The sequence below is a fragment of the Bufo bufo genome, chromosome 3, assembly GCF_905171765.1.
Source record: "Bufo bufo chromosome 3, aBufBuf1.1, whole genome shotgun sequence".
Taxonomy (NCBI): domain Eukaryota; kingdom Metazoa; phylum Chordata; class Amphibia; order Anura; family Bufonidae; genus Bufo; species Bufo bufo.
In genome coordinates this window covers 288,431,202-288,457,216 of record NC_053391.1, presented here as the reverse complement: position 1 = coordinate 288,457,216, position 26,015 = coordinate 288,431,202, and the positions used below count along the sequence as shown (strand labels likewise).

The window sequence follows — 26,015 nt, the reverse complement described above, 5'->3', positions numbered from 1 at the left end:
TCTATGGAGGAGTTGTTAAACCCCTCAAAGATTGGCACCAAGGGACTGTAGGTTCAGAGTGGACCATCCCCAAAGAAGGGACCTTTGAGGTCTGGATTGGGAAAAAGTTTGTCCGTAAATTCCCCACTAGACTCCAAAGCCATGGTTCCCTCCAGAAAGCAGAACTGTGGGTGCACGAATCCATCGATCTCCAGCAACAGGGCATTCAAAAGTCCCAGACAGTGCGAACTAACACTGTCATGTACTCCCGTCCAGCTAAAACTACAGAGTCCAAGAGAAGCGCTGTTTCTCTTTCTCTCTCTCTAGCTCTCCCTCACTCTCTCATCCCTCCCTCACCTCTCCATCAAACCTTGAGACGATGCACCATGTTTAATCCAGCTTCTCTTCGTCCTGGTTTTAAGGACGATGAAAAGGGGGAAAGTGGTGCCGAAAACAACGATCTTCAAACTTTTTACTAACCATTCTAACCTCTCAAATGTCAATCAATTTCTAACATACTAGGGAATTACGTTGAGAACCATCACGACTGCCTTTTCTTTGATGGTACTTGGGTCAGATTTCTGCAAAGAAGGTAAAAATCACGGCCAATCCATGGCCTGAATGTTCCGCTGTAACCCTTTTATTCCATCAGGTATGACCCAGGCAGCCCAACGGGTTATCACCCGATGTCCACCACCGGGTTTAGGAGTCTCTCCCGGACCCAGACTCAATAACTAGTGTTCATTCTAGTCAACCAGGTAATTGGGTCGTGCTAAAGAAGCATCCGAGGACGAGACTAGAGCAGAAATATCTTGGGCCATTCCAGCTGCTGCTGATGACGCCAACCTCTGTGAAGTTCGAGGGACGAGACAACTGGATCCACACTAGTCATTGCAAGAAGCTGTTCAACTAAGTCAAAGAATGAAGAGTATCACTTTTATTTATTTGTTAGAAGGAGACATTTGTTGATAGCACTGGTTTTACATTCCTAGAGGGTAATATTAGCTCTGGCTCCTGCTCCTCGCTTGTTAATCCTGTATGGGTGTCCAGGCAGCTACGCGGCCCGTAGATGTGGTAAAGGGCATAAGTTTGTGGGATCCTCCAGTTGTGAGGAAGGTATACGGTTATGCCTGGCTAGCAGACACCATTGACAAGGGGTCAGGCCCATACTGACAGGAGCAGGGCAGAGGCGGAGCGATGACTAGTGCGGGTCGGAATCCTTTTTAAAGCTTTGGGAGGTCTTGGGGCTCACTGGTTTTCCATTGGATCCGGGCGAAAGGAAATAGGACATGTACTTATGTTTTTTGTTTCCATTCATTCTATATGCCGGAGTGAGATGTTCCTGATGTCTAATCGAATGAGTTACCGAAGCCCGAACAGACAAGATGCCCTGAAGACCAAACCATGGACCAGATGCAGAGGATTCCAAACCATCCGGCGACCAGTGCGAAACACCTCCTCCTGAGTCACCTCCCGAAGAAAAGAATCTCCGAGTCAAGATTTCTTTTAAGCTACGTGTCAAGATTGACTTTCTGTTTTCCATCATCTGTTAAATTTTATGGATTCAGGACTTTTTTAGACAAGACTGTTTTTTTCAAAGAAGAAGATCGAAATTTGTCGAGGGACACTGGGGAGCATATGACAAAGAGGAGGGACTGTTGTGGAAATTTTATTAGGATGTGTATTTAATATATTGTGTATTGTCAGCATGTCTCTCAGTGTCAGGGTAAACCATTGGAGTGGATATCTTCCTGCGCATGTCCTGTCACAGCTGCTGGGTGCAGAGGTCTCCGTCGGCGAATGGTCCATGTGCTAAGCACTGGGCTGTGGGCCGGGGGAGACTGATGTGTTCAGCAGAGCAGTGTTTTGTTGGCTGATGTATGGACGCCGGCTAGGGACCCCGAGCAAGACGCGGATTTATTGGCTTGGCGTGGATGCATTTGTTAAGAGAACAATATAATGAAAGGAACGTGCGTTTGTTGTCTCTAGTGCGCCTGATCAGCCGCTGGAGATAATGACGTTGTCCTGTAAATAAACATGCATGAGGATCATAGTAACTTTATCTGGCATTGATCACTGAGCAAGGCTAGATAAAATTAACTCCAGTGGTAATGGTAGATTATTGCATACATGTGTTTGTTGGCTAGGGTATTCTAAATGATGGTGTCTTGTCTTCCTATGTCATCACTTCCTGTATGTCATCACTTCCTGCATCCTTGTTATGGACCAGCCCCTTTTACACCTTTTGTGAGTAAATAAAAGTGAACAGACTGAGCAGGGAGGGGAAGTTGCTCAGCAGAACTTAACATGAAAACACCTTTGGCTGATTGCGGTTGAGATTTTTACCTTTCCTTACACAAAGACATTGGAGAGCGGATTACAACTATTAATATTTCTACAACAATATGTACATAGGGCAATACTGTGGGGGCTAATTTTATCTACTGGGGCCTAAATAGGGATGATTACTAAGTAGCGACATAAAAGGAGGCATTATTACTAAATAGGTGTGTTAAATTATGCAGAAATAAGTTGTGGTCAGAAGACGTCTACAGAGTGATCTGTGCAGGGCTGAGGGAAAAAAAGGAAAGAGAACGACCCCAGTCAGACCAGACATCACCTGTAAGGCTGTTTTCACACGAGCAAGTGGCATGCTCCGGCCTCGCAGCACGAGTATCAGACAGCTCCCGTCCTGAACTTCCAGCACTACTGGGGTCTTTAATAAAAAAAATTAGCCCGTTTCTCTATACAGCCTTGAGATCCTTTAGTAGCATGAACTGTGTTTTTACTGTTTCCCATAAGGCAGCTCAGATGATGGCTCCTTATCTCTGAACTCCTAAACACTCACTATAGTTCAAGTCTTAACTCACTGATAAGAATATGGCTTCAATAAGTATTTGACATTTTAGTAATTTAGAGATAAGGTTTATCAGATGACTGGCACAAAGTAAAAGTGAAACAGCTAGACAAACAGTTGACACTTTGTGACAGAACAGATGAATATTTTTAATAAAGACCAATTGAAAAAAATTATTTTTAGCCTAAAATGAGTCAAACACAATCATAAAAAAATTGCCTCCGAAGGTGTACATAGCAGATAACTTCAAGCTTACCATGTACATTGAATTATGTTGGTGGAACAGCAGAGGGATCAGTAGACTACTTATTGTAAACATTTGCCCAGACATTTAATTGTGTCTAATTCAAGGCTTTCTCAGGAGATAAATGGTGACTGAGGAGTATAGAGCAGTAGTCACCAACCTTTTTTGCAACAGGAACCAGTTTTATATAAGACATTTTTTCCGCAGACCAGGGAGACGTGGCGGTTAATCACGTACATAATAAAACACAATAAGGTACATATTAGAGAATACGTGGCCAACTATGCAATAATAACATTTTATAAAGGCCACATAATACCACTACACCAATGACCCAGTCATTAATAATCCCGTTTAGGCCCCCACTCAGTGTCTTACAAGTGTTGTCTCCTCTGGCAGAAGTGTTGTCTCCTTTCTCTCAGTCCTGCACAGATCACCATGATCACGTCCTCCTCATCACAACCCCCAGTAGTGTCCATAAACCCCCAAAAAATAAAAATACTCACCTCTCTCCTGTTGTCTGCCCACATCATTCTTCCACCCTGCTGCTACTTCCTCTCCCGCTGCCTGAATTATGGCACACGCACTCTGCTTCCGGGTCTCTGGTGGGGGGATAATGTTGTCACGCCGTGTGACCCAGCACAGGAGGTTGCGATGATCGCGACTTCTTGCACATTAGAACTGCCTCATAGGCCTAGTGCCCTTCATCCTATGAGGCTAAACGGCAGGGCACAGGAACCAATAGTTCCTGTGCCCTGCCAATCAAAAACAGCGCTCCCTGCAGACCCGGACCAGATGGTCCAAGGCCCGGTGGTCGGGGACTGCTGGTCTATAGGGGTCAGAGTGATTTATTTTGCCATCACTATTGAAATAAACAAGCAGCTTTTGTAGCTTTATAGGCGAGTTAGAAAGGATGGTTATGGCAAAATTTAGGATTCCAAGAAAGAAAAGCCAAAAAACAATTTTCAGTACATACTTGAACAAAAAGGCATGAAAGTGTAAATATAAATCTACAGTAACATTAGAATAATGAATGCACAAACTCAAGCATAAACATGACATTTATTTAATGTGATACAGCAAAGTAAAGATTATGAAAACATTTGTCTTTTTCTGTGCAGCTAAGCTTCATTATTACTCAAAAAGGAATTTGCAGCCAGAGCACATGAATATAAAATATAGAACTGGCACTGAAAATGTTACGGTAATTCTTGTACTGCAGGTGTGGTGTTATTCTCCAATAATTGAATTGTCTGCCTCTATGCTGCTGCTTATTAACATCTCTGCTGTGTGGGATAATAACCACTGTCCAGAACGAGGGGGGAGGGGGGGGGGTATTAGCCAAGTGAGAAGACAGCAAGTGTCTAGATCTCCCATGAGCCTTTGCAACGACTTACAACATTTCATACACCACCCCTTCATTCCCCCCTCCCCCCAAAGCTTTCCTACTCAAAGCAATTAGACTTATACAGCAGCAGAGGGTCTAATGGAGGGGTGGGGATCACAAGCTAGTATGGTGGTTGGCACCTTTATTATACAAGAAGGCCCAGAAAGAGCAGAGGATTTCAAGAGTCTCAAAACTACCACAGTTGGTTTAAGATGCAGGAGGGAATTATTTCAGACTTCATAACTGAACACTTTCAGAAGTATTTAGTGCAATACAACATATTTTAAAAATTCTACAAATTTACAGCAGTTTTAACTTTCTGCAGTGGGAAAAAAAACTGTAAAAATATATGTATAATGTTGTATGCTATACAAAAGCACAGACATTTTTTCAGCATTTATAATTCTCATGTAATATTCTTAGTTTTATGGTATCCACATCTCAACTAGTATCAACTTTTGTGAAAGCTGAACAACAACTAAAACAAACTGCTGCAGAGCACCAAGACCAATGCATAAGACCCATCATTTACATAGTTCATCTTAGACGTTCATTCCGTGTTTGCGTCCATCGCCAAACCCTCAAATCGGCTCCTGCTACACGCTGCAGTTCGGTACGGACACGGGATTCATGATCTTCAACAAATTGTACTGCACGATCCCAGGCTCTCTTTAAATGTTTCCTGCACATATGGACAAATTAAGTTAAATGCATTCTGCTTTGTGTTTAAAGGAGACCTGTCACCTCTACAGACATGTCTCTTTTAGTAGCTACTTACATTCCCCTTATAACAACTGTTCTGGAAAATATATTCCTATGACACTTTGTTGTGCAGTTCTTCTCTTATTCCTGCTATTGGCAATTCTCATCAGAAAATGCCAGACTGTTTAGGGACACCCCCCCCAACTGGTAACACCCATCTGTACCTTTATCCATAAACTTCTAGCAAGAATAGTAGAATGGCACAACACAGAGTGAAAAGAATAGCTGCTCCACAATTGTCAAATCATGTGGAATATAATTATTTACTAAAATAGACACATGGAGTGGTGACAGGTAGGGATGAGTGAACTTAAAGTTTTGAAGTACGAGTATATGCTGAATTGCGTTATGGATTCCGTTACACATTTCCATGACGGAATGCATAACGAAATGCCTTTAGAGGCTTTCTGTTATGCTCATAATAGAAGTCTATAGCCAGCATAACGGATCCGTCTGGATTCCATTATGCAGGAGTATTATCACGCAATGCTTCTAAAGGCATTCAGTTATGAAATTGCGTTATGGTCCCTGGTAACAGAATCCATAGCGCAAAATAGCATATACCTGAACTTCAAAACGACCTGTCATTTATCCCTAGTGACAGGTCATATTTAATAAGATGCTTAAAGGGTTTCTATCACTTGGTATCACATATTTAGCTGTCAGACACTAGCGATCCGCTAGTGTCTGCTCTAACAAACCATCCTAATATGATAGGTTTTGGGGCAGCCGTTTCGCTAAAATAAGAAATTCTATCTATATGCTAATGAGCCTCTAGGTGCTATGGCGGCGTCATTAGCACCTAGAGGCTCCGTCTACCTTCATAAACTGCCGCCGCCCAGCGCGTCCCTCCAGCCCGCCCATCTCCTGCTGAATGCGATCCTCCCCGTGCGCGTCTCTGTTCGGCGCATGCGCAGTGAATGTCTGACCGCTTCCCTGCACAGACATCTCCACTGCGCCTGCGTCGATGACATCATAGTGCTCAGAGTAAAAAAACAGGCGCAGTGGAGATGTCTGTGCAGGGAAGCGGTCAGACATTCACTGCTTTTAAAACAGAAAGTGATACCTCATAAAATATTTATTACTTAACATTTCCCATATGTATACTTTATGTTGGCATCATTTTGGAAATGTCATTTTAATTTTTAAGAAAATTGCCAAAACCCACTTTTTAAGGACCAGTTCAGGTCTGAAGTCACTTTGTGGGGCCTACATAGTGGATACCCCCATAAATGACCCCATTGTAGAACTACACCCCTCAAGTTACTTAAAACCGATTTTACAAACTTTGTTAACCCTTTAGGCGTTCCACAAGAATTAAAGGAAAATGGAGATCAAACTTTTAAATTTCACTTTTTTGGCAGATTTTCCATTTTAATCCAATTTTTTCTTTAACACATCGATGGTTAACAGTCAAACAAAACTCAATATTTATTACCCAGATTCTGCGGTTTACAGAAACACCCCACATGTGGTCATAAACTGCTGTATGGGCACACGGCAGGGCGAAGAAGAAAAGGAACTCTGCATGGTTTTTAGATGCCATGTCCCCTTTGAAGCCCCCTGATGCACCCTTACAGTAGAAACTCCCAAGAAGTGATCCCATTTTGGAAACTAGGGGATAAGGTGCCAGTTTTATTGGTACTATTTTTGGGTACATATGATTTTTTTGATCATTCATTATGACACTTTATGGGGCAAGGTGACCAAAAAATTGGTTGTTTTAGCACAGTTTTTATTTATTTATTTTTACAGCGTTCACCTGAGGGGTTCAGTCAAGTGACATTTTATAGAGCAGATTGTTACGGACGTGGCGATAACTAATATGTATACTTTTTCTTATTTATTAAAGTTTTACACAATAATAGCATTTTTGAAACCAAAAAAATGATGTTTTAGTGTCTTCATGTTCTAAGAGCTATAGTTTTTTTTATTTTTTGAGAGATTTTCATATGTAGGGGCTCATTTTGGGATGAGGTGACGGTTTTATTGGTACCATTTTGTGGGACATACGCCATTTTGATCACTTGGTGTTACACTTTTTGTGATGTAAGGTGACAAAAATTGCTTGTTTTGACAGTTTTTTTTTTTACGGTGTTCACCCAAGGGGTTAGGTCATGTGATATTTTTATAGAGCTGGTTTTTACGGATGCGGCAATACCTAATATGTATACTTTTTTTAAAATTTATTTCACTTTAACACAATAATTGCATTTTTGAAACCAAAAAAATTATGTTTTAGTGTCTCCATGTTCTAAGAGCTATCGTTTTTTTTTTTTTTTTTTGAGAGATTTTCTTATGTAGGGGCTCATTTTTTGCGGGATGAGGTGATGTCTTTATTGGTACCATTTTGTGGGACATACGCCTTTTTGATCACTTGGTGTTACACTTTTTGTGATGTAAGGTGACAAAAATGGCTTTTTTTTGACAGTTATTCTTATTTTTTTTTATGTTGTTTATTGGACTGGGTCGATTATGTGATATATTTATAGAGCCGACCGTCACGGACGCGGCAATACCAAATATGTCTGTTTTATTTTATTTTTTCTATTTTTAACATTTTTTTTTTATTTCTTACTTGGGGAATTTCTTTTTTTTACATGTGAAACCTTTTTTGTATTTAATTTTTTTAACACTTAATTTTTTTATTTTACACTTTTCGTCCCCCATAAGGTCATACAAGACCTCTGGGGGACATTTACTTCACTTTTTCTTTTTTTTTTCACTGTTGATTTCTCCTGTAACTGGGGCTGACATAGTAGCCCCAGTTACAGGAGAAATGCACCCCCCAGAGAGGCTGTACAGCGCAATACAGCGCTGTACAGCCTCAGTGCAGGGCTGATCGAGGTCTGTGAAAGACCTCACACAGCTCCTGCACTCTCCGGTGAGCGCTGTGTATTTAGCGATCCAGAAGGAAGGGACACCTGGGCACTGTCCCTGCCTTCTCTCTGGGTTGCTCTGCTGTCACTGACAGTGGGCAACCCGATCAGCAGCTGCACGATTAGCGTGCAGCTGCAGTTTCTGAACGGACGTTCTGGAACGTCCATTCAGAAATAGAGAACCACCTCCCGGACGTTTATAATCTATGGGCGGATGGGAGGTAGTTAAATAGGAGAAAATATGTCAAGAACAACACTGGTTGAAAAAATTTAGTGTGAGGTGTTAGCTTTCATTAAATTAGCATCCTTGAATTTCCTTCCACTAAGGCCTCATGCACACGACCGTTGTTTGGGTCCACATCCGAGCCGCCGTTTTGGCGGCTCGGATGCGGACCCACTCACTTCAATGGGGCCGCAAAAGATGCGGACAGCACTCCGTGTGCTGTCCGCAGCCATTTCTCCGTTCCGCGGCCCCGCTTTGCGGACAAGAATAGGCATTTATATTGCCAGCGCCCGTTCCGTAAATTGCGGAAGGCAACACCGGCGGCTTCCGTTTTTTGCGGATCCGCGGTTTGCGGACCGCAAAAAACTGAACGGTCGTGTGCATGAGGCCTAACTTTTTTTTTTTATTGTTGTCCGCTTTTTACTATTAATGACCTTATCCTCAGGATAGGTCATCAATATCAGATCAGCAAGGGTTTGAAGAGAAGGCCGAGCTCATACAAGTGCTGCCTTCTCTGCTCTGTTCATCTTCCCCTCGCCGCAGCAAATGTAGTGGTGAGCAGGTCTAATTGCAAGTATGGCATCCCTATTCACTTCTATGGGACATCATTGTAGTATTCACAGACAGAGCAGTCCCATAGAAGTGAAAGTGGACGCCATACTTGCAATTACACCGGCTCACCACTGCAAAAGCTGCAGCAAGAAGGTAAATAGAGCAGAGAAGGCAGCGCTCCTACGAGCTATGCCTTCTCTTCAAACAGCTGATCAGCGGGGGTCCGTCTTCAATATTAATGACCTGTCCAGAGGATATGTCATGAACAGTAAAAAGCAGACAACTCCTTTAAATTTAAAATTTTCTCATGTTTGCTGACTGGTGGCCATCAACAAGTTACTCTTGACCGATCTTTTATTATAAATACACTCATTTGCAAAAGAAAAATGCACACAGAAATGAATGTCTTCAAAACTCGGCTTGCAGTTATGTATCAGCTACATATGTAAATTATTACAGGTGAGGTCTCTGATTAGAAGCTGGGTTTTGCCACAAGGGGGAGTAAACATGCTTCCCTGCTGCCCTATAAAAAGGTTCTCAGAGGCTACTTTTGAGTAGTGTACTTCTTGGTGAGAAGTACTTCTTGGCTGACTGCAAGACATGTCTGTATGACCCATTCAAAGACATTTTGCCCAGTTGACATACTTTGAGAGAGGACACATCATTGGACAGAGAGGCAGAATGGTAATTTTGATGAACTGCCCACAATCTAAGTCTTTGTGATCTACAGTACAGACCAAAAGTTTGGACACACCTTCTCATTCAAAGAGTTTTCTTTATTTTCATGACTATGAAAATTGTAGATTCACACTGAAGGCATCAAAACTATGAATTAACACATGTGGAATTATATACATAAACAAGTGTGAAACAACTGAAAATATGTCATATTCTAGGTTCTTCAAAGTAGCCACCTTTTGCTTTGATTACTGCTTTGCACACTCTTGGCATTCTCTTGATGAGCTTCAAGAGGTAGTCCCCTGAAATGGTTTTCACTTCACAGGTGTGCCCTGTCAGATTTAATAAGTGGGATTTCTTGCCTTATAAATGGGGTTGGGACCATCAGTGGCGTTGAGGAGAAGTCAGGTGGATACACAGCTGATAGTCCTACTGAATAGACTGTTAGAATTTGTATTATGACAAGAAAAAAGCAGCTAAGTAAAGAAAAACGAGTGGCCATCATTACTTTGAGAAATGAAGGTCAGTCAGTCAGCCAAAAAATTGGGAAAACTTTGAAAGTAAGGGCTATTTGACCATGAAGGAGAGTAGGTGCTGCGCCAGATGACCTGGCCTCAGCAGTCACCGGACCTGAACCCAATCGAGATGGTTTGGGGTGAGCTGGACCGCAGAGTGAAGGCAAAAGGGTCAACAAGTGCTAAGCATCTCTGGGAACTCCTTCAAGACTGTTGGAAGACCATTTCAGGGGACTACCTCTTGAAGCTCATCAAGAGAATGCCAAGAGTGTGCAAAGCAGTAATCAAAGCAAAAGGTGGCTACTTTGAAGAACCTAGAATATGACATATTTTCAGTTGTTTCACACTTGTTTGTTATAAATATAATTCCACATGTGTTAATTCATAGTTTTGATGCCTTCATAGTCATGAAAATAAAGAAAACTCTTTCAATGAGAAGGTGTGTCCAAATTTTTGGTCTGTACTGTATCTGTTAGAAGGTGCCGGGAGCAGTGGTTACAAGAGGGAATGCACACGAGGCGAACAGGCTCTGGACAGCACAGATCGAGCACCAGTAGGGAGGATCACCTACAAGCACAAGCAGCAAACACCGTTTTGTTGTTCACCATCCAGGTATAGGTGGCACCTTCACTATACACCCCTGCCTCTGCCTGGTGCTTAGCAGAAGAAAATTTGTAGTCAAGGCACCTATTACATGTCCTGCCACTGACAACCAACCACCATCACCATTGTTTGTAGTGGTTATGTGACTGAAAAACCTGGACAGCTACGAACTGGAACGGTGTCGTCTTTAGTGACAAATCCAGGTTCTGTTTCAGATCCCACAATGGTTAGATTTGAGTATGGAGGCCTTGTGGCGAGTACTTAAATCCTGCAACATGCTGCCCCAACTGCTGATGTGATCTGGAGAGATATTGCATAGGACAGTAGGCCACCCCTAGTAGTGAAACAAGGGACACTAACAGCTCAGCAAAATGTGCAGGACATCCTGCGGCCACATGTGTTGCCTCCCATGGCTGGCCTTCCAACTAGCATTTTTCAGCAGGATTATGCTCACCCACACACAGCAAGGGTTAACCAAGAATGCCATAATCTGGCAAATGGGCAGGCTAAGGAAGTGTTGCTTTATCTCCAATCAAGCATTTAATGGACCATCTGGGACACCCGGTTCAGCAAGGCATGATTTTATACAGCAGAGGGTAAAAAAATCAACTGAAAATGCAGTGAAAACAGCAAAAATTTGGGTATATTACAAAGATTTTACATTTGCTTGATGATACAACCCATTTAACGGCATATTCTGAGAATATGTAAAAAAAAAGTCTAAAATGGGAATACCCATTTCATGTAGTTTGATGTTACTGTGTGTGTATTTTCTTAATTTAGTGTTCCTAAAAAAAGAAAACAATGCAGTAAATTTAGTTGCATATGTACCTCTAGTTTAGTTGTACAATTAGTTGCTCTCATATCATGCCCCACAGATGAATGGAGCAGCAAGTTGAGCATGCTCACTGCCACTCCATTCATCTCCACGGAACTGCCAAGGATAGCGGAATACACAGCTCTGCTAGCTCCAGCAGTCTCATTGACTTTGAAAAGTGTGATGGTGAGCATGCTTGACCACACACATTGATCCATTTAAAAAAAAAAAAAAAAAAAAAGAGAGAAAGACACGGGACTGCCGCCATTCTCGCAATTAGTGGACTTCCAACAGCAATACCCCTTTAATAGTATGTTGCTCACCTATCTTGAGGCTTTATCAATGAATCTCTGACATGCAAGATACCAATGTATGGGTTCTGCTCTTGTCCCAAAGTCCAGTCCTTGTAATGATGATTCACAACATCTTGAAAAGATAATAAAAACATGTTTAAGTATTCTTTCATTTTTAATGGATACATTGTATCTATGCAGTCCAATTCCTTCTACACACTGAAAGCATTGTTACAATTGACTGTGGCTTTCTAGAAGAGATAGTGTGTCCTTATGTATAGCATACCAATGATTTTCTCTACCATCACAAACATCTGCTTCTCCTCTTCTTCCAACCTCTGCCAATGATATCTCAGGAAAATCAATATTATCCAAAGCATGAAGATACCTGGTAAAAGTCATTAAGGTGTTAATCGAATGAGCAAAGTATACTTAATTACTTTATTAAATTGCCATTATCTATACAAACTTACTTTGCGTGCTGCCACACAGTCCATTTGAAAACTGCATACTGTTATTGCACCAACAAACATGCATTCACAAAAGAGTTAAAGAATTTAGGCAGTTTAGCTTCTTAATTAAACACCAATATTCTCCATACAAGAAATAACGTAAATAATTTAATTGTAGCTCACTAAATGTTTTAACTGTTTTGGAAATACATGTGTCATCAGTCTAAGGGCTCATGCACACGAACATGTGCCGACCGTGTCGTGCATTGACGACCGCATATTGCCGTCCATGTGGCCTGCACTGGCAGATGCAGACCCGTTCAACTTGAATGGGTCCATGATCAGTCCACACTGCAAAAACAAAAAAAAAAACGGAATGTTCTATTTTTTGCGGTGAGGAGGCACAGACCGAAATGCCACGGAAGCGCTCTGCAGGCTCCCGAGGTCTTCAACTCCGTATCTTCCAGATTGCGAACACATTCAAGTGAATGGCTTGGCATCCGTGATACGGATATGGCCGGTGCCTTTATTTTGCGGACCCACTGTTTGCAGGACACAATACAGTTTTTAGTACTTGTTCCAGTTCTTTAGCAACAAAAAAAATTATAAAAGCGTTTGTCACAATGTTTTTGTCAAATAAATGCTAAGTGTACATGACACAAAATACAAACCATAAAAACAGTAAAGGATTACATAAAATAGCATACATATACAAAAAGTTTGTGTGCGTAGAATCCATAGCTAAAAAAGGTATGGTCTTTGCAGAGATAACCACTCAGATCAAATCCTGTGCCCAGTGGGGCTCACAATCCAAATTACCCATCAACCTCAATCTCATACAAATGTAGGGCTTTCATTTGAAACAAATTATCCTACCTAATGTCTACTATGCTTTTGAAGTACGGGAGGAGCACGTGGAGAATAAACAGTCTTCAGATAATGCCCTTGGTTGGATTCAAACCCAGCAGCCCAGTGCAGAAAAGCAGCCATGCTAACTAGAATCAAATCGAAGTTGACAAAATGGAATTCGATCCGAATTTCCTCACGCTTCGTGGTAACGAATCACATTTTTTCCTAAAATAGCTGCTGCACATGTTAGGACATGGAGCAAAGAACTCGGGGAAATAGAGATCACCCACAATGCCATGCATGCAGCCAATCAGCAGCCAGCCAGCCCCTGTGATGTCACAGCCCGATAAATACCCTCTGCCATTTTCCCAGTGTGCTTAGTGCAGGGAGAGACGTTCGCAGAAGCTAGGGACAGTGACAGAAATAACTCTATTGTGCTGAAAAAAATGATTTACAAGTTCAGAGAAAGATTATTCAAGGCATAGGGAAAGCATAGGGAGGCATCATCTACAATATAAAAGGAGAACAGGGTGCAATAGGAGAGTGTACAGCCTGGGTAATAGGAGCGATTCTATTACACATTGCTGCACTTATTGTGGATCCAAATTGCTATTATACTGCTGCTTTTAGGTTTGCACTAGATGATACCTCTGTAATTCCAGCAAACCTTGTTTGTTATTGGGGTGCAAGTGCTGTGTTGAAGGGTGTATTTATAGGAAATATACGTAGATCATATTAACCGTTCTGCAGTGCATTAAAATTGTTCTACAGTTTCTTTTGGGGTGTATTAGTGTAAAAAAAAAAAAGACGTCTTGTTTGCCATTCTGCGGTGCGGTTACTTTGTACTACAGACTTTCTTGGGGTGTACTGGTGGAAAAAACTATTACGTTTTATTTGCCGCTCAGCAGTCAAGTTACATTGTTCTAGGGCTCTTTTGGGGTGTATTAATTTTCTGTTAATTTAATAATTTTATCTAACAGTATGTCAGACAGACGAGTGACAGGCCCTTCAAAGGGAACGGGCAGTGGCCAAAATGTTTCTGTCGCAAGCAGCAGAAGAAGGGGGGTTAGCAGCATGAGTCGCAGCGAGAGGCCTCAGCTCCCGATGTCATCTAGCGGTCGTGTCTTGACCAGCAACCCAGCAGTGCTTGAATGTTAACTCAGTCTTCTACTTCTTCGCAAGTGACATCAGACACCCCCAGCCAAGAGTCGACATGGCCCGGGAGCAGGCCCTGTGCCCTCACCTGTCCTCAACCTGTCCTTGTCCTTTTCTGTTCCTTCTGCTAGAGAAGTATTATATGCCATAGGCTCTCCTACACTTTTCAGCGAGGACGAATTACTAGAGGACAGTCAGAAGCTACTGCCCAGCCAAGATCTGGAGGAGAGATCCGCCGCTTCCTCCGGTAGGCAGGCAAGTAGTGATGATGAGAGTCGCGTGGGAGCTGATGTTGTGAGCGGTCAGGCCCCTGGCCCTGAGACCATTGAGTGGGACATCAGTGACGTGATGACAGTAGTGGATGATGATGAAGCCGATCGCACTTGGGAGCCGGGTGAAAAAGGGGCTTCATCAGAAGAGGGTGGCAGCTTGCGTGTGAGGCAGCGGCTGAGCCAGCAAGGTGGTCGCGTGGCCGGGAGTCAGCAGGGTGGCAGAAATGGGAGTTTGGGAGCCAAATGTGCCTGGGGTAGACCGGCAGGAGACTACCTGCATGGGAAGTAGCGGTGCAGTGGTTCAAAGAGGCAGCGGTAGCAGGCAGTTAGTACGGAGTTGGGGGGAAAATGCCATACTTGGCGGTGTGGCAATTTTTTGTTAGGCCGCTGGAGGAGGTGAACATGACCATTTGCCGAACTTGTGAGCAGAAGGTGAAGCGTGGCCAGGGTGCCAATGTTGGCACCACCGCCCTGCGTCAACACATGCAGAGTCACCATAAAGTGGCCTGGGAGAACCGTGGCTCCAATCTGGTGGTCCAGCCTGGAGCACGCACCCAATTTCATGCTCCACCACCTCAGCTGAAGGAAGCCGTCTGTCCTTCCCATCATCTGCTGGTCCTGATGCTCCTGCTCCGCCTCGTTAGTCATTCTGTCAGCAATCGATCATCAAAGCGATTGCCAAGAGACAACAGTATGCGTGCACTCATCCACCGGCGCAGAAGCTGAATGTGCTCCTGTCCAAGATGCTGCTGCTGCAGTCCCTCCCTTTCCAAGTGGTGGACTCTCCACCTTGTGCCAAGCCAAGGTGGAGAGTTCCAAGCCATAATTTTTTTGCCAGCCCAGCCCTGCACACATAGGTAGAACTGAAGGTGGGCCAGTCCTTGAGCCTGTCGGTGTCTGCCAAAGTGCACTGCAGGGCCGACGTGTGGAGCTGTAACTACAGTCAAGGACAATATATGTCCTTTGCGGCCCACTGGGTAAATGTGGTTCCTGCCCAGACACACCAGAAAATTGGCTAGGTGACGCCGCTTTTACCTCCACGTTCTCATGTCGTTGGTCCTGTGACAATGTCCGCCGCTGCCTCCTCATCCTCTACTGTGTCCTCAGCCTCAACTGCAGGGACAATTCACAGTGCCCCACCAGTACCACTTGTGCAGGGCACGGCGGTGCCACACTGTTTTGCACCTAGTTTTCCTGGGCGAATGGGGTCACACAGGAGAGGAACTGCTCCGCGTGCTTCATCAAGAAATCGAATCCTGACTTTCTCCTCGACAACTCAAAATCAGAACCATGGTGACCGGCAACGGGAAGAACATGGTGTCAGCGCTGCTTCAAGGAGTGCAGAGCTATGCAATATGGTTGTAAAGCAATTCCTGAAATCTTCCGCCCATCTGCAAGACATCCTGAAAATGGCCAGGAACTTTGCATGCACAATCAGCCACTCGTACACCGCGAGGCACACCCTCCTTGAGCAGCAGCGGCAGAACAGCACCCCTAACAGGCCGATATGTGACGTTTTCACCTGATGGAATTCCACCCTCCATATGTTGGACCGATTATATTAACAGAGAAAGGCCGTAAAAGTTTTCTTGATGATACAGGCGGACAGAGGTACTCCCCTGTGTAACTTTGATGTTAGCCAGTGGCAGCTCATGCGTGACACCTGCCGTTTGCTCGGGCCCTTTGAGTAGGCCACTTTATTTGTCAATCGCCAGGACTACGGGATGAACAACGTCATTACACTGATTCATGTCCTGGAACAGATGCTGCTAAAATCTGACTGGCCAGGGGACAGGAGACGTGGCGACTACATCTCACAGCCACATGAGCTCTGTGGGGGCTGAACTAGAGGACGGCAGGGTGATGAGGAAGAGGAGGCATAGAGCAGAAACTGAACCAGTAGATTGTGGCATACTTGGAGTGCACCCTGCCACCCCACATCGAAGATCCCTTGGATCTTTGGCCTTGGCAGCCAAACTTGATTTGTGGCCGCAACTGGCCGAGTTTGCCCTGGACAAGCTTTCCTGCCTGGCCAGCAGCGTGGCATCAGAGTGGGTATTTAGTGCAGCAAGGGCCATAGTTACCCCAGGGGAACTCGCCTGTCCATCCAAAATTTGGAGAAACTGACCTTTGTGAAGATGAATCAGGCGTGGATCAGCCAGGATTTTCAAACACCAGTGCCTGATGCATCAGACTAGGTCATCCATGGTGCCACACTTACACTTTGACAAAAGAGGCCTGTTTCTTCTGGCTACCTTCTTCAGCTACTATTCTGATGCTGCCACCCGCCTGATGCCAGGTGCTCCTACTGCCAGCCACCATCTTCAGATGGTACTGGTATTGCCCCCAACCTCCCCACTCTGTTACTGTGCCACTCTGTGGTCTCCTCATGCTGCTGCTACATCAACACTATGTCACTGGGCCACTTTGTGGTTTCCTCATGCTGCTGCTACATCAACACTATGTCACTGGGCCACTTTGTGGTTTCCTCATGCTGCTGCCACCTCACCACTCTGTGGTCTCCTCATGCTGCTGCCACCTCACCACTCTGTGGTCTCCTCATGCTGCTGCCACCTCACCACTATTTCAATGGGCCACTCTGTGGTCTCCTCATGCTGCTGCCACCTCACCACTCTGTGGTCTCCTCATGCTGCTGCCACCTCAGTACTAGGTCATTGGGCCACTCTATGGACTTCTCATGCTGTTCCTACCCTTCACACTCCATGACTGGGCCACTATTTTGCCTTTTTGGCCTGTGCGACATCATCAGTTATTTGACCCTTCTTCTGATCTGTCAGAAGGAAGACAAAATGAGACGTGCAACAGATCCTGTCTATGTAGCAGCTGTAAGGCCTGTATGACATGGTCCATATTTTGCATCAGAATTGGTTTATGATTTGGTAGCCAAAAGCAGGAGTAGGTACAAAACACAGAAGACAGGCAAATATTCCATTCACAAGTCATCTCCGTTTTGGATCCACTCACATTTATATATTTTTTGCTTTAGCAATACTGATGGATTGCTGACCAAATGCTGACCGAGTGAAGGCAGATGCTCAACAGACAGGATCCGTTCTGACGGATCAGAGGAAGGGCAAAATAATCAGTGACTTCAACACAAACTTACTGCTGACACCCTCTTCACTCTGTCAGGGGGGTTCTACTTGTATAAGCGTTTAATAGAACAGGTTCTGCATATTTGGACAGTGTAAAAGGAGTGCGCTTCTTCTTGACGCTAACATTGACCTGTAAGGCTTACTGACCAAATAACACACAGTTATTTGGTCAGTTTTTGCCCCGTAACTGCCCAAATAAGTGAAGTGTGCAGTGATTCTAAGAGCGACTCCTGTCATCTGCCCGTCATACAGACTCAGTATTGTTTCACTACCACAGCTGCCCTATGCGTGTTACTGCAAGGCACAGTGTTCTACAGCACTATACAGGCTCTCTGCAGCCAGGAAATAGCAGTTTTTTAACGCAATTCGCCATAAATAATTTGGATCAAATTTTTTAGGAAAATTCAGAGAACTGACCGAATCGAATTTTTGAGAAAGTCGCACATCTCTAATGCTATACACTGATCTATATTTATGTACTGCATAAGGCTACATTTATACGGCTTTTAAAAACAGACTCACTGTCAGTTTTTCATGGGCATTCTGCACTGATGTGCATCCATTTTCTGCACGTTTTCAATGGCAGTCAAAAAACATGAAAAACGGGTGAATTCGTTTTTCTTTTCATTTAGAATTTCAACCCCCATCAGTGCTCTCAGTATACCCCCAATAGTGCCCCTGTTTCTGTAATGGCCCAGAAAGGCACTTTAACCAGTTTTTAATGACAGATAGACAGTCTGTAGACTCCTGTCTACATGGCAGTTAAAAACAGGCCCACTGATTCCTATTTTTTGATCACTGCTATTCATTGGCTGTTAAAAAAATTTGCCATGTGAAGAGCCTCATAGACTTTGATTGGTTCAAAAAATGCCCATGTGACGGCTGTTACTGTCACTGTCATGTGAATGTAGCCTAAGATACAACACATGGAATAATTGCTGCACCTGAAGTCACTTTTTTTTTTATTTTTGGAAAACTTCAAACATGGTTTTACACATTGTATGCTGAAATCCTCGGCATGCAATTACAATTTTGCAAATTAAACTAATGTATTGCCTCCACTGGCCAACATATGGGAACTGTAATGTCGGTCCATATCTTTACACAATTCCCACATTAAACCTCAACAGTCAAATTAAAATTGGAAAACCTTCCCGAAAATCACTTTTTTTATTGTAGAGTTTGAATTTATGTCTGAAGTAAATACAGTTGGTGTACAACTCAGGTGACTGAAGTGCATTTTAACCTTTAGTGACATTCAATTTTAGTCTTAAGGACCAGTAACATTTTTGCTCTTCTGTGTTCCAGTGATCATAACGTTTTATTTTCTCTTCAGTTTAGCTATATGAGACCTTGCATGTTGCGGGACATGATTTATTTTTATTTTTTTCTAACCATTTTTTGGTACATTTAGTGTATTAACTTTTTATGATGTTTATAGAACATAAAAAACAGCAATTTTAACATTATTTTGTGAGATTTCCTTTTTTAACACCTTTATCGATATTTGTGTGCATGGTACATGTGTTTGGTGTGACTTATTTGATGCCATGAACTGGATGTTGCTAAATGTCTGGGTCAAGGCATCAATACATGGCGTTCTTTGGAACAGGGGGGTGCTTAGATGGTGCTCGTCTTCTCACTCCTTTCCTGAATAAAAAAGACCCATATATGCGACAGTCAGAGAGGAAGTACGTTTTTCACGGATAGAGGAGAGGGGGATAGGTAGCATGCACAGGATGTTTTTCTTTTTCTCCTACTGCAGGCTGTAAGCTCCCCCACTTTACTGGCTGAGATCACATCCAGCTGAAGTGGGGACGGCTGCTTTAACCCTTCATATCTCGGGTTAGTCTTGTTTGAAAGGTGAAAATCTAAGCTTTAGAATTACAACAGAAAAAATATCACATTGGGAGTGAAAGTAGCAGAAAGGTGCTATCACTACACAAAAGATATCTAAAGGCTATACAGTATCTCCCAAAGTAGAGACGCTAATGTTGTGATTCTGGTCGCAATTTAAAGCTTAGATTGCTAGCTTTCAAAGACCAGTTGCTACACAGCCCAAGATATAAAGGCCTAAAGCAGCCCTAATCCTGATATCCGAGCTCTGCTCAGACTGAACTGCATGAGCAGAGCTCGGGAAAAATGGTTAGGGGGTTAATATTCAGGCAGGAGGAATAATCAAATTAAAATGATTAATTTGCCCTTTTTGCGCTTGACAATGTCATTTTTGGAATATTGAGCAATCAAATTTTTGGTCTGGAGCGGTGTATCTGTGAAATCTGTGCAGGCAACTGAACAAGCTGAACTTATGCCCTGCTCCAGATGACAGAAGGAGGCCTAATGGAGGCCAGGCTCTCACTGTAACTCTGGATCTTGCTGCTTAAGCCGCTTAGAGGCCATGGTCATCCATTTAACTTGGCCCATGAATAGTGTGAAAAAAAAAATATTCACGCCAAATGATAATCCATAAGATACATGTACCCCGAAAATCATACGAATGGAAACTACATCTTATTTGGCCAAAAACAAGCCCACATACAGCTATATGGACAGAAAAATAGATATGTTAAGGCAATATAAAAATAAAAAAACTACTGTAGAATTGCTTCTATTTTTATTAATGTCTCAAAAAAGTTCAAGGGGTTGTCGCATTTCCCCATTTTCAGCCAGGGAGCCTCCCTGATGTGAGCATGGGAGCAATTCATGCTCGATGCTCTCCCTTGCTCTGTGCTGTTTGTTTATATATAATACACTGCTAGGCGGAGGCTTCTGCCTGGCAACGTTGAAGGTGACATCAATGGCACTGATGGGCGGGCTTTAGCGTTGCCCTAACCATTTTACAGGCTAGGGTTAAAGCCCATCCATCAGTGCCGGTGAAGTCACTGGGCTCAAAGCTAGGTGCAAGCCTCTGCTTAGCATTCCCATGAAGAGCCCGGTAAATGATTAGATCTTTATAAAAAGTTAATTAAAAAAATGCTGAAATGCTCCGATGCTAATATCAGGGAAGCTGTCTGGGTGAAATGGCGAGCTGAACCCGGACAACCCCTTTAGAAATTTACACATATCTCAAAAATTATATCACTATAAAAAACAATTTATCCTGCAAAAAACAAGTTCCCATAAGGCTACATTGACCAAAAAAATATCCAACTTTCAAACATTGTACCAAAGTGCCGTGTGAACTTGGCCTAGAAATTGTAGATCTAAAAGGGAATGTGTCATCAGAAAATGACACACTTTAAAAAAATGTTAAACATAAAAACTATTTAAACAATTGTTTTCATGTCTATACTTATATTTAAAGGGATTCTGTCACCTCTTTTTACCCTATAGAGATGCGGACATGCACGACTAGATCGCCGCTAGCATGTCCACAATATACTTGTCCCATATCTCTGGTTTCATAGAGTGTAAAAAAAAGAGATATATCCTTGATGCTGGAGAAAGGCTCTGGGTTTTGAGCAGAAACGTCGCCTCTTTGTGCCACTATGGCTGAATAAATTTTGATTAGATTTTTTCTACTGGATGTGCTGTCCATTAATATCTACATTCTTGGGTAAGCAGTGACAACCCTGGACATAGCACCCATTATATTGTTGTGCATTGGTGCTGCCACACTTTTCCTTTATATATATATGTAAATCAGCCTAGTAAAGTCAGATCGCCGCAATCTCGCTCACGCACAGCGAGATTACGGCGATCTGACTTCTGGCTCCTTCACAGGGGGGCGTTGCTGGGCTCCAGAATGGTTAGTGCAGCCCCTTGGGCTCCTTACCAGGCTGATCATATATATAAAATCATTTGTTACACTCAATAAAACCACTCAGAGATATGGGACAGGTATATTGCGGACATGCTAGTGGCGATCTAGCCGTGCATGTCCGCATCTCTATAGGGTAAAAAGGTCATAAAGGGGGTTGAGCGAAGAGCCGGCGCATGCGCACTTCGCTGTAAGAAGCCAAATGGAGAAGTCCGCATGGGCGCATCAGGCAGAGCCCTGTGCGCACGCGCGATATTTTATTTTTTGGGGATGTTACAAGGCTTAGAAGTTTAGAAGCAAATCTTTTCATCGACCAGTTTAGATCTGAAGTCACTTTGTGAGGCTTACATAATAGAAACCACCCAAAAATGACCCCATTCTAGAAACTACACCCCTCAAGGTATTCAAAACTGATGTTATAAACTTTGTTAACCCTTTACGTGTTCCACAAGAATTAATGGAAAATAGAGATACAATTCCAAAATTTCACTTTTTTGGAAGATTTTCCATTTTAATTATTTTTTTCCAGTTACAAAGCAAGGGTTAACAGCCAAACAAAATTCAATATTTATGGCTCTGATTCTGTAGTTTACAAACACACCCCATATGTTGTTGTAAACCGCTGTACGGGCACACGGCAAAGCGCAGAAGGAAAGGAATGCCATACGGTTTTTGGAAGGCAGATTTTGCTGGACTGGTTTTTTGACACCATGTCCCATTTGAAGCCTCCCTGATGCACCCCTAGAGTAGAAACTCCAAAAAATGAACCCCATTTTAGAAACTACGGGATAGGGTGGCAGTTTTGTTAGTACTATTTCAGGGTACATATGATTTTTGGTTGCTCTATATTACACTTTTTGTGAGGCAAGGTAACAAGAAATAGCTGCTTTGGCACCGTTTTAATTTTTTTTTATTTACAACATTCATCTGACAGGTTAGATCATGTGGTATTTTATAGACCAGGTTGTCACGGACGCGGCGATACCTAATATGTATACTTTTTTTTAATGTATGTGAGTTTTATACAATGATTTCATTTTTTAAACAAAAAAAATTAATCATGTTTTAGTGTTTCCATAGTCTGAGAGCCATAGTTTTTTCAGTTTTTGGGCGATTATCTTGGGTAGGGTATGATTTTTGCGGGATGAGATGACTGTTTGATTGGCACTATTTTGGGGTGTGTGTGACTTTTTGATCGCTTGCTATTACATCACAAAAAGTGTAAGGTGACCAAAAATTGCTTTTTTTTTTTACGGTGTTCATCTGAGGGGTTAGGTCATGTGATATTTTTATAGAGCCGGTCGATACGGACGCGACGATACCTAATATGTATACTTTTTTTATTTATGTAAGTTTTACACAATAATATCATTTTTGAAACAAAAAAATAAATCATATTTTAGTGTCTCCATATTCTGAGAGCCATAGTTTTTGGGCGATTATCTTAGGTAGGGTCTCATTTTTTGCTGGATGAGATGACGATTTGATTGGCACTATTGTGGGGTGCATATGACTTTTTGATCGCTTGCTATAACACTTTTTGTGATGTCAGGCGACAAAAAATGGTTTAATTTAGCAGTTTTTATTTTTTTTACGGTGTTCATCTGAGGGGTTAGGTCATGTGATATGCTAATATGATAATATGTCAACTTTTTTTCCCCCCTATTTTTCTTTTACTTTATTTGGGGAAATTGACGTTTTTGGTTATTTTTACTTGAAACTTAATTTTTTGGGGGGAAAACTTTATTGGGTCTAATCCTTTACAATGCATTCCAATACTTCTGTATTGGAATGCATTGGCTGGGGCTGGATCTCACAGGCTCGTCACAGGAAGGCAGCGCCGATGCCTCAGGAAGGCATCGCGCTGCCTTCCATGCCATCGGGGTCCCCCCTACAGCCCCACGGGGGCCTGATGGCACCGCTGCCCGCCGCACCATGTAAGAGCCGCAAACCGCAGGTCTGAATTGACCTGCGGTTTGCGGCGATCTCCGACCACCTCCTCCCTCCCACCCCCGCGCATTGACCCAAGGTGCCTGCTCAATGATTTGAGCAGGCACCTTGTTCCGATCACCGCCCGCCCGTACCGGTACGTCATGTGTCCTTAAGTACCGGGACAACATGCCGTACCGGTACGTCATGTGTCCGGAAGAGGTTAACTATATGTAAAAGATTTTGTAACAACTTGAGCTTCTTATTATCGTAAGCACTTGTTTACAGTAGCAGGAGAAAAGAGTTATGGCACTATAGGGGTTATCAAAGTTAAATTAAAAAAATTGGGCAGCCTTTGTATATGTATTAAAATAACAAAGAAATTATACTTACCCCTTTTATCCCCTGTTGCTCTGTTCTGGTCCACCCTGTTGCTGACATCATCTTCCTGACTGCACACAGTTACGTGATGTTCTGTGCACACAGTTACCATGCCCCAAATCACTGGTCTCAGAAGTATGTGAGATCTCACTGACTGTGATCGGTGGTGACAGTGACCTGTGTCACCTGTGACAGAATGCCATTGATGCTGCCAGGAGAAAAAAAATACGGAGAGAAGCGGAGCACAGAGCTGGAGGCATAAAGAATTAGTGGGTTATCCGATGAATAATGTAAAAAATGAATATCAGACATCATATAGTACATGACAATTTGTTTCTAACAAAGCTAGAACCAGCCCTGTACCTCACATTGATCCAGAGATCTCCTCATTTATTGGTCTGCTAGATTTAGCTGACAGCTCAAGTGTCTTTTCTGCTGCAGCTGAGGAGGCATGTCCATGTCTCAGGCATGTGCGGCCTTCTCACTGAGCCAAAGGAATAAGAAAAAGAACAAAGAGCATATGGCGCTATACAGATACAATGTATTGAATAACTCAGCGGCAATGCTAAATTTGTAATTATTGGTACATGCAATTACAAAAATATTTAGATCTAGATGCTAGTTTGAAAACTGTAGAATTTTTTTTTGTGGGACGACCACTTCAGTATTGCTCTTTTGTTATTTTACCATATGTACAGGGGTTGCTCAGGCTTTTATTCAACTTGAACACAGCTATGCATGACCTCAGGTACACTGAGTTCTAAGGATCCACATGACCACATAGATGAGGGGGAACAAAAGATAAACAGACATAACTCCCCATTTCTGCTTTGCTTTAATCAAAGCTTGTTTTACCCATAAAAAGAAAACAATGGTTTCTATAGAAATAATCAATTTAAAAAGAAAATCTACGGTTATTTTACCAAGAAGAGCCAAAAAGAGATTTGAAATTGCTGTGTAAAGTGCATTCTTCAGTCGACAAATTAATCCAAGTCTTGGCCGAGATGATTCAACACAAAAGACATCAGCACGCAATGTGACACACTCTTCAGTGCCCTCACCCTTTGCCCTAACAAGAACATAGGAAAATATTAATCTCACCTGACTATTCATGACAAAGTTTCCTTCCTTCCTAAGTGACATCTTATCAAATGGCAGTACCTCACTAACTGCATTACAGATTGTTTAGTAATAGTGAAAATACTAATACAGACACCTACGCTCAATAAAGGTATACTTACCGTACATAGGATTCCACAAGGGAAAATATGTGGCAATGTAAAGGAATGCAGCTTTTAAGACCTATTCACACATTGATACAAAAAATCTACACGGAATATAGGGTTCGCTGTGGAAATTATAAGATTTCATTGCAGATATACTCTTGCAAACGCAAAGTGTTAAAATCGAAATGGAACGTGGGATATGTGAATAGGGTTTTCTACTGTATTTTCCAGACTACAAGACGCACGTTTTTAGCAAGAAAAAAAATCTAGCTAAAAATGCTTTGTGTCTTAGGCTTCTTGCAGACGAGCGTGTCCGGATTAGGCCCAGATGCGTTGCGTCTGTGATCAGGGAAAATCGTGCGAGTAGGTACACAATTGCAGTCAGTTTTGACTGCGATTGCGTTACGATGCTCAGTTTTTATCGTTGTGGGTGCAATGCATTTTGCACGCGCGTGATAAAAAACTGACTGTGGTACCCAGACCCGAACTTTTTCACTGAAGTTCGGGTTTGGGTTAGGTGTAGGGATCGACCGATTATCGGTTTGGCCGATATTATCGGCCGATATTGAGGATTTTGAACGTTATCGGCATCTATTTTGCCGATATACCGATAACGTATTGGGGACACAGAACGCGCTGCTCTCAGCGCGTTCTGTGTTCCCTCCGCAGCACAGGGGAGAAGGAAGCAGTGTCTCCTCCCCCTGTGCTGCTGCTGCCGCTGCCGCCAGTGACAGAAGAGAAGACAAGAGGAGGGGAGGGGCTGTGGCCGCTGCGCCACCAATGAAGATAAGTCTCTCAATCATTCATATACAGGAGGCGGGAGCTGGCTGCAGAATCACATAGCCGGCTCCCGGCCTCTATGAGCGATAGCTGCGATCCGCGGTAGTTAACTCCTCAGGTGCCGCGGATCGGAGCTACCGCTCATAGAGGTCGGGAGCCGGCTATGTGATTCTGCAGCCAGCTCCCGCCTCCTGTATATGAATGATTGAGACTTATCTTCATTGGTGGCGCAGTGCGCCCCCCCCAAGCCCCCCAGTATTAATCATTGGTGGCGCAGTGCGCCCCCCACCCCAATCCCGGCCAATA

General features: G+C 43.1%; 1 protein-coding gene across 4 annotated transcripts in view; it reads right to left on the bottom strand.

The window, feature by feature from the left end:
- Positions 1 to 4,125: 4,125 nt before the first annotated feature.
- LEMD2 (LEM domain nuclear envelope protein 2) overlaps positions 4,126 to 26,015 on the bottom strand; it is a 225,748-nt gene continuing 203,858 nt past the window's right edge. For all 4 annotated transcript variants that reach the window (XM_040424175.1, XM_040424178.1, XM_040424177.1 and 1 more), the window contains 4 exons: positions 24,627 to 24,772; positions 12,076 to 12,177; positions 11,820 to 11,922; positions 4,126 to 5,149 (listed from right to left, as the gene is read on the bottom strand). In XM_040424175.1, coding sequence (XP_040280109.1) covers positions 5,005 to 5,149; positions 11,820 to 11,922; positions 12,076 to 12,177; positions 24,627 to 24,772 — 496 coding nt within the window. In that variant the 3' untranslated portion in view covers positions 4,126 to 5,004. The remainder of the gene's footprint in view (positions 5,150 to 11,819; positions 11,923 to 12,075; positions 12,178 to 24,626; positions 24,773 to 26,015) is intronic.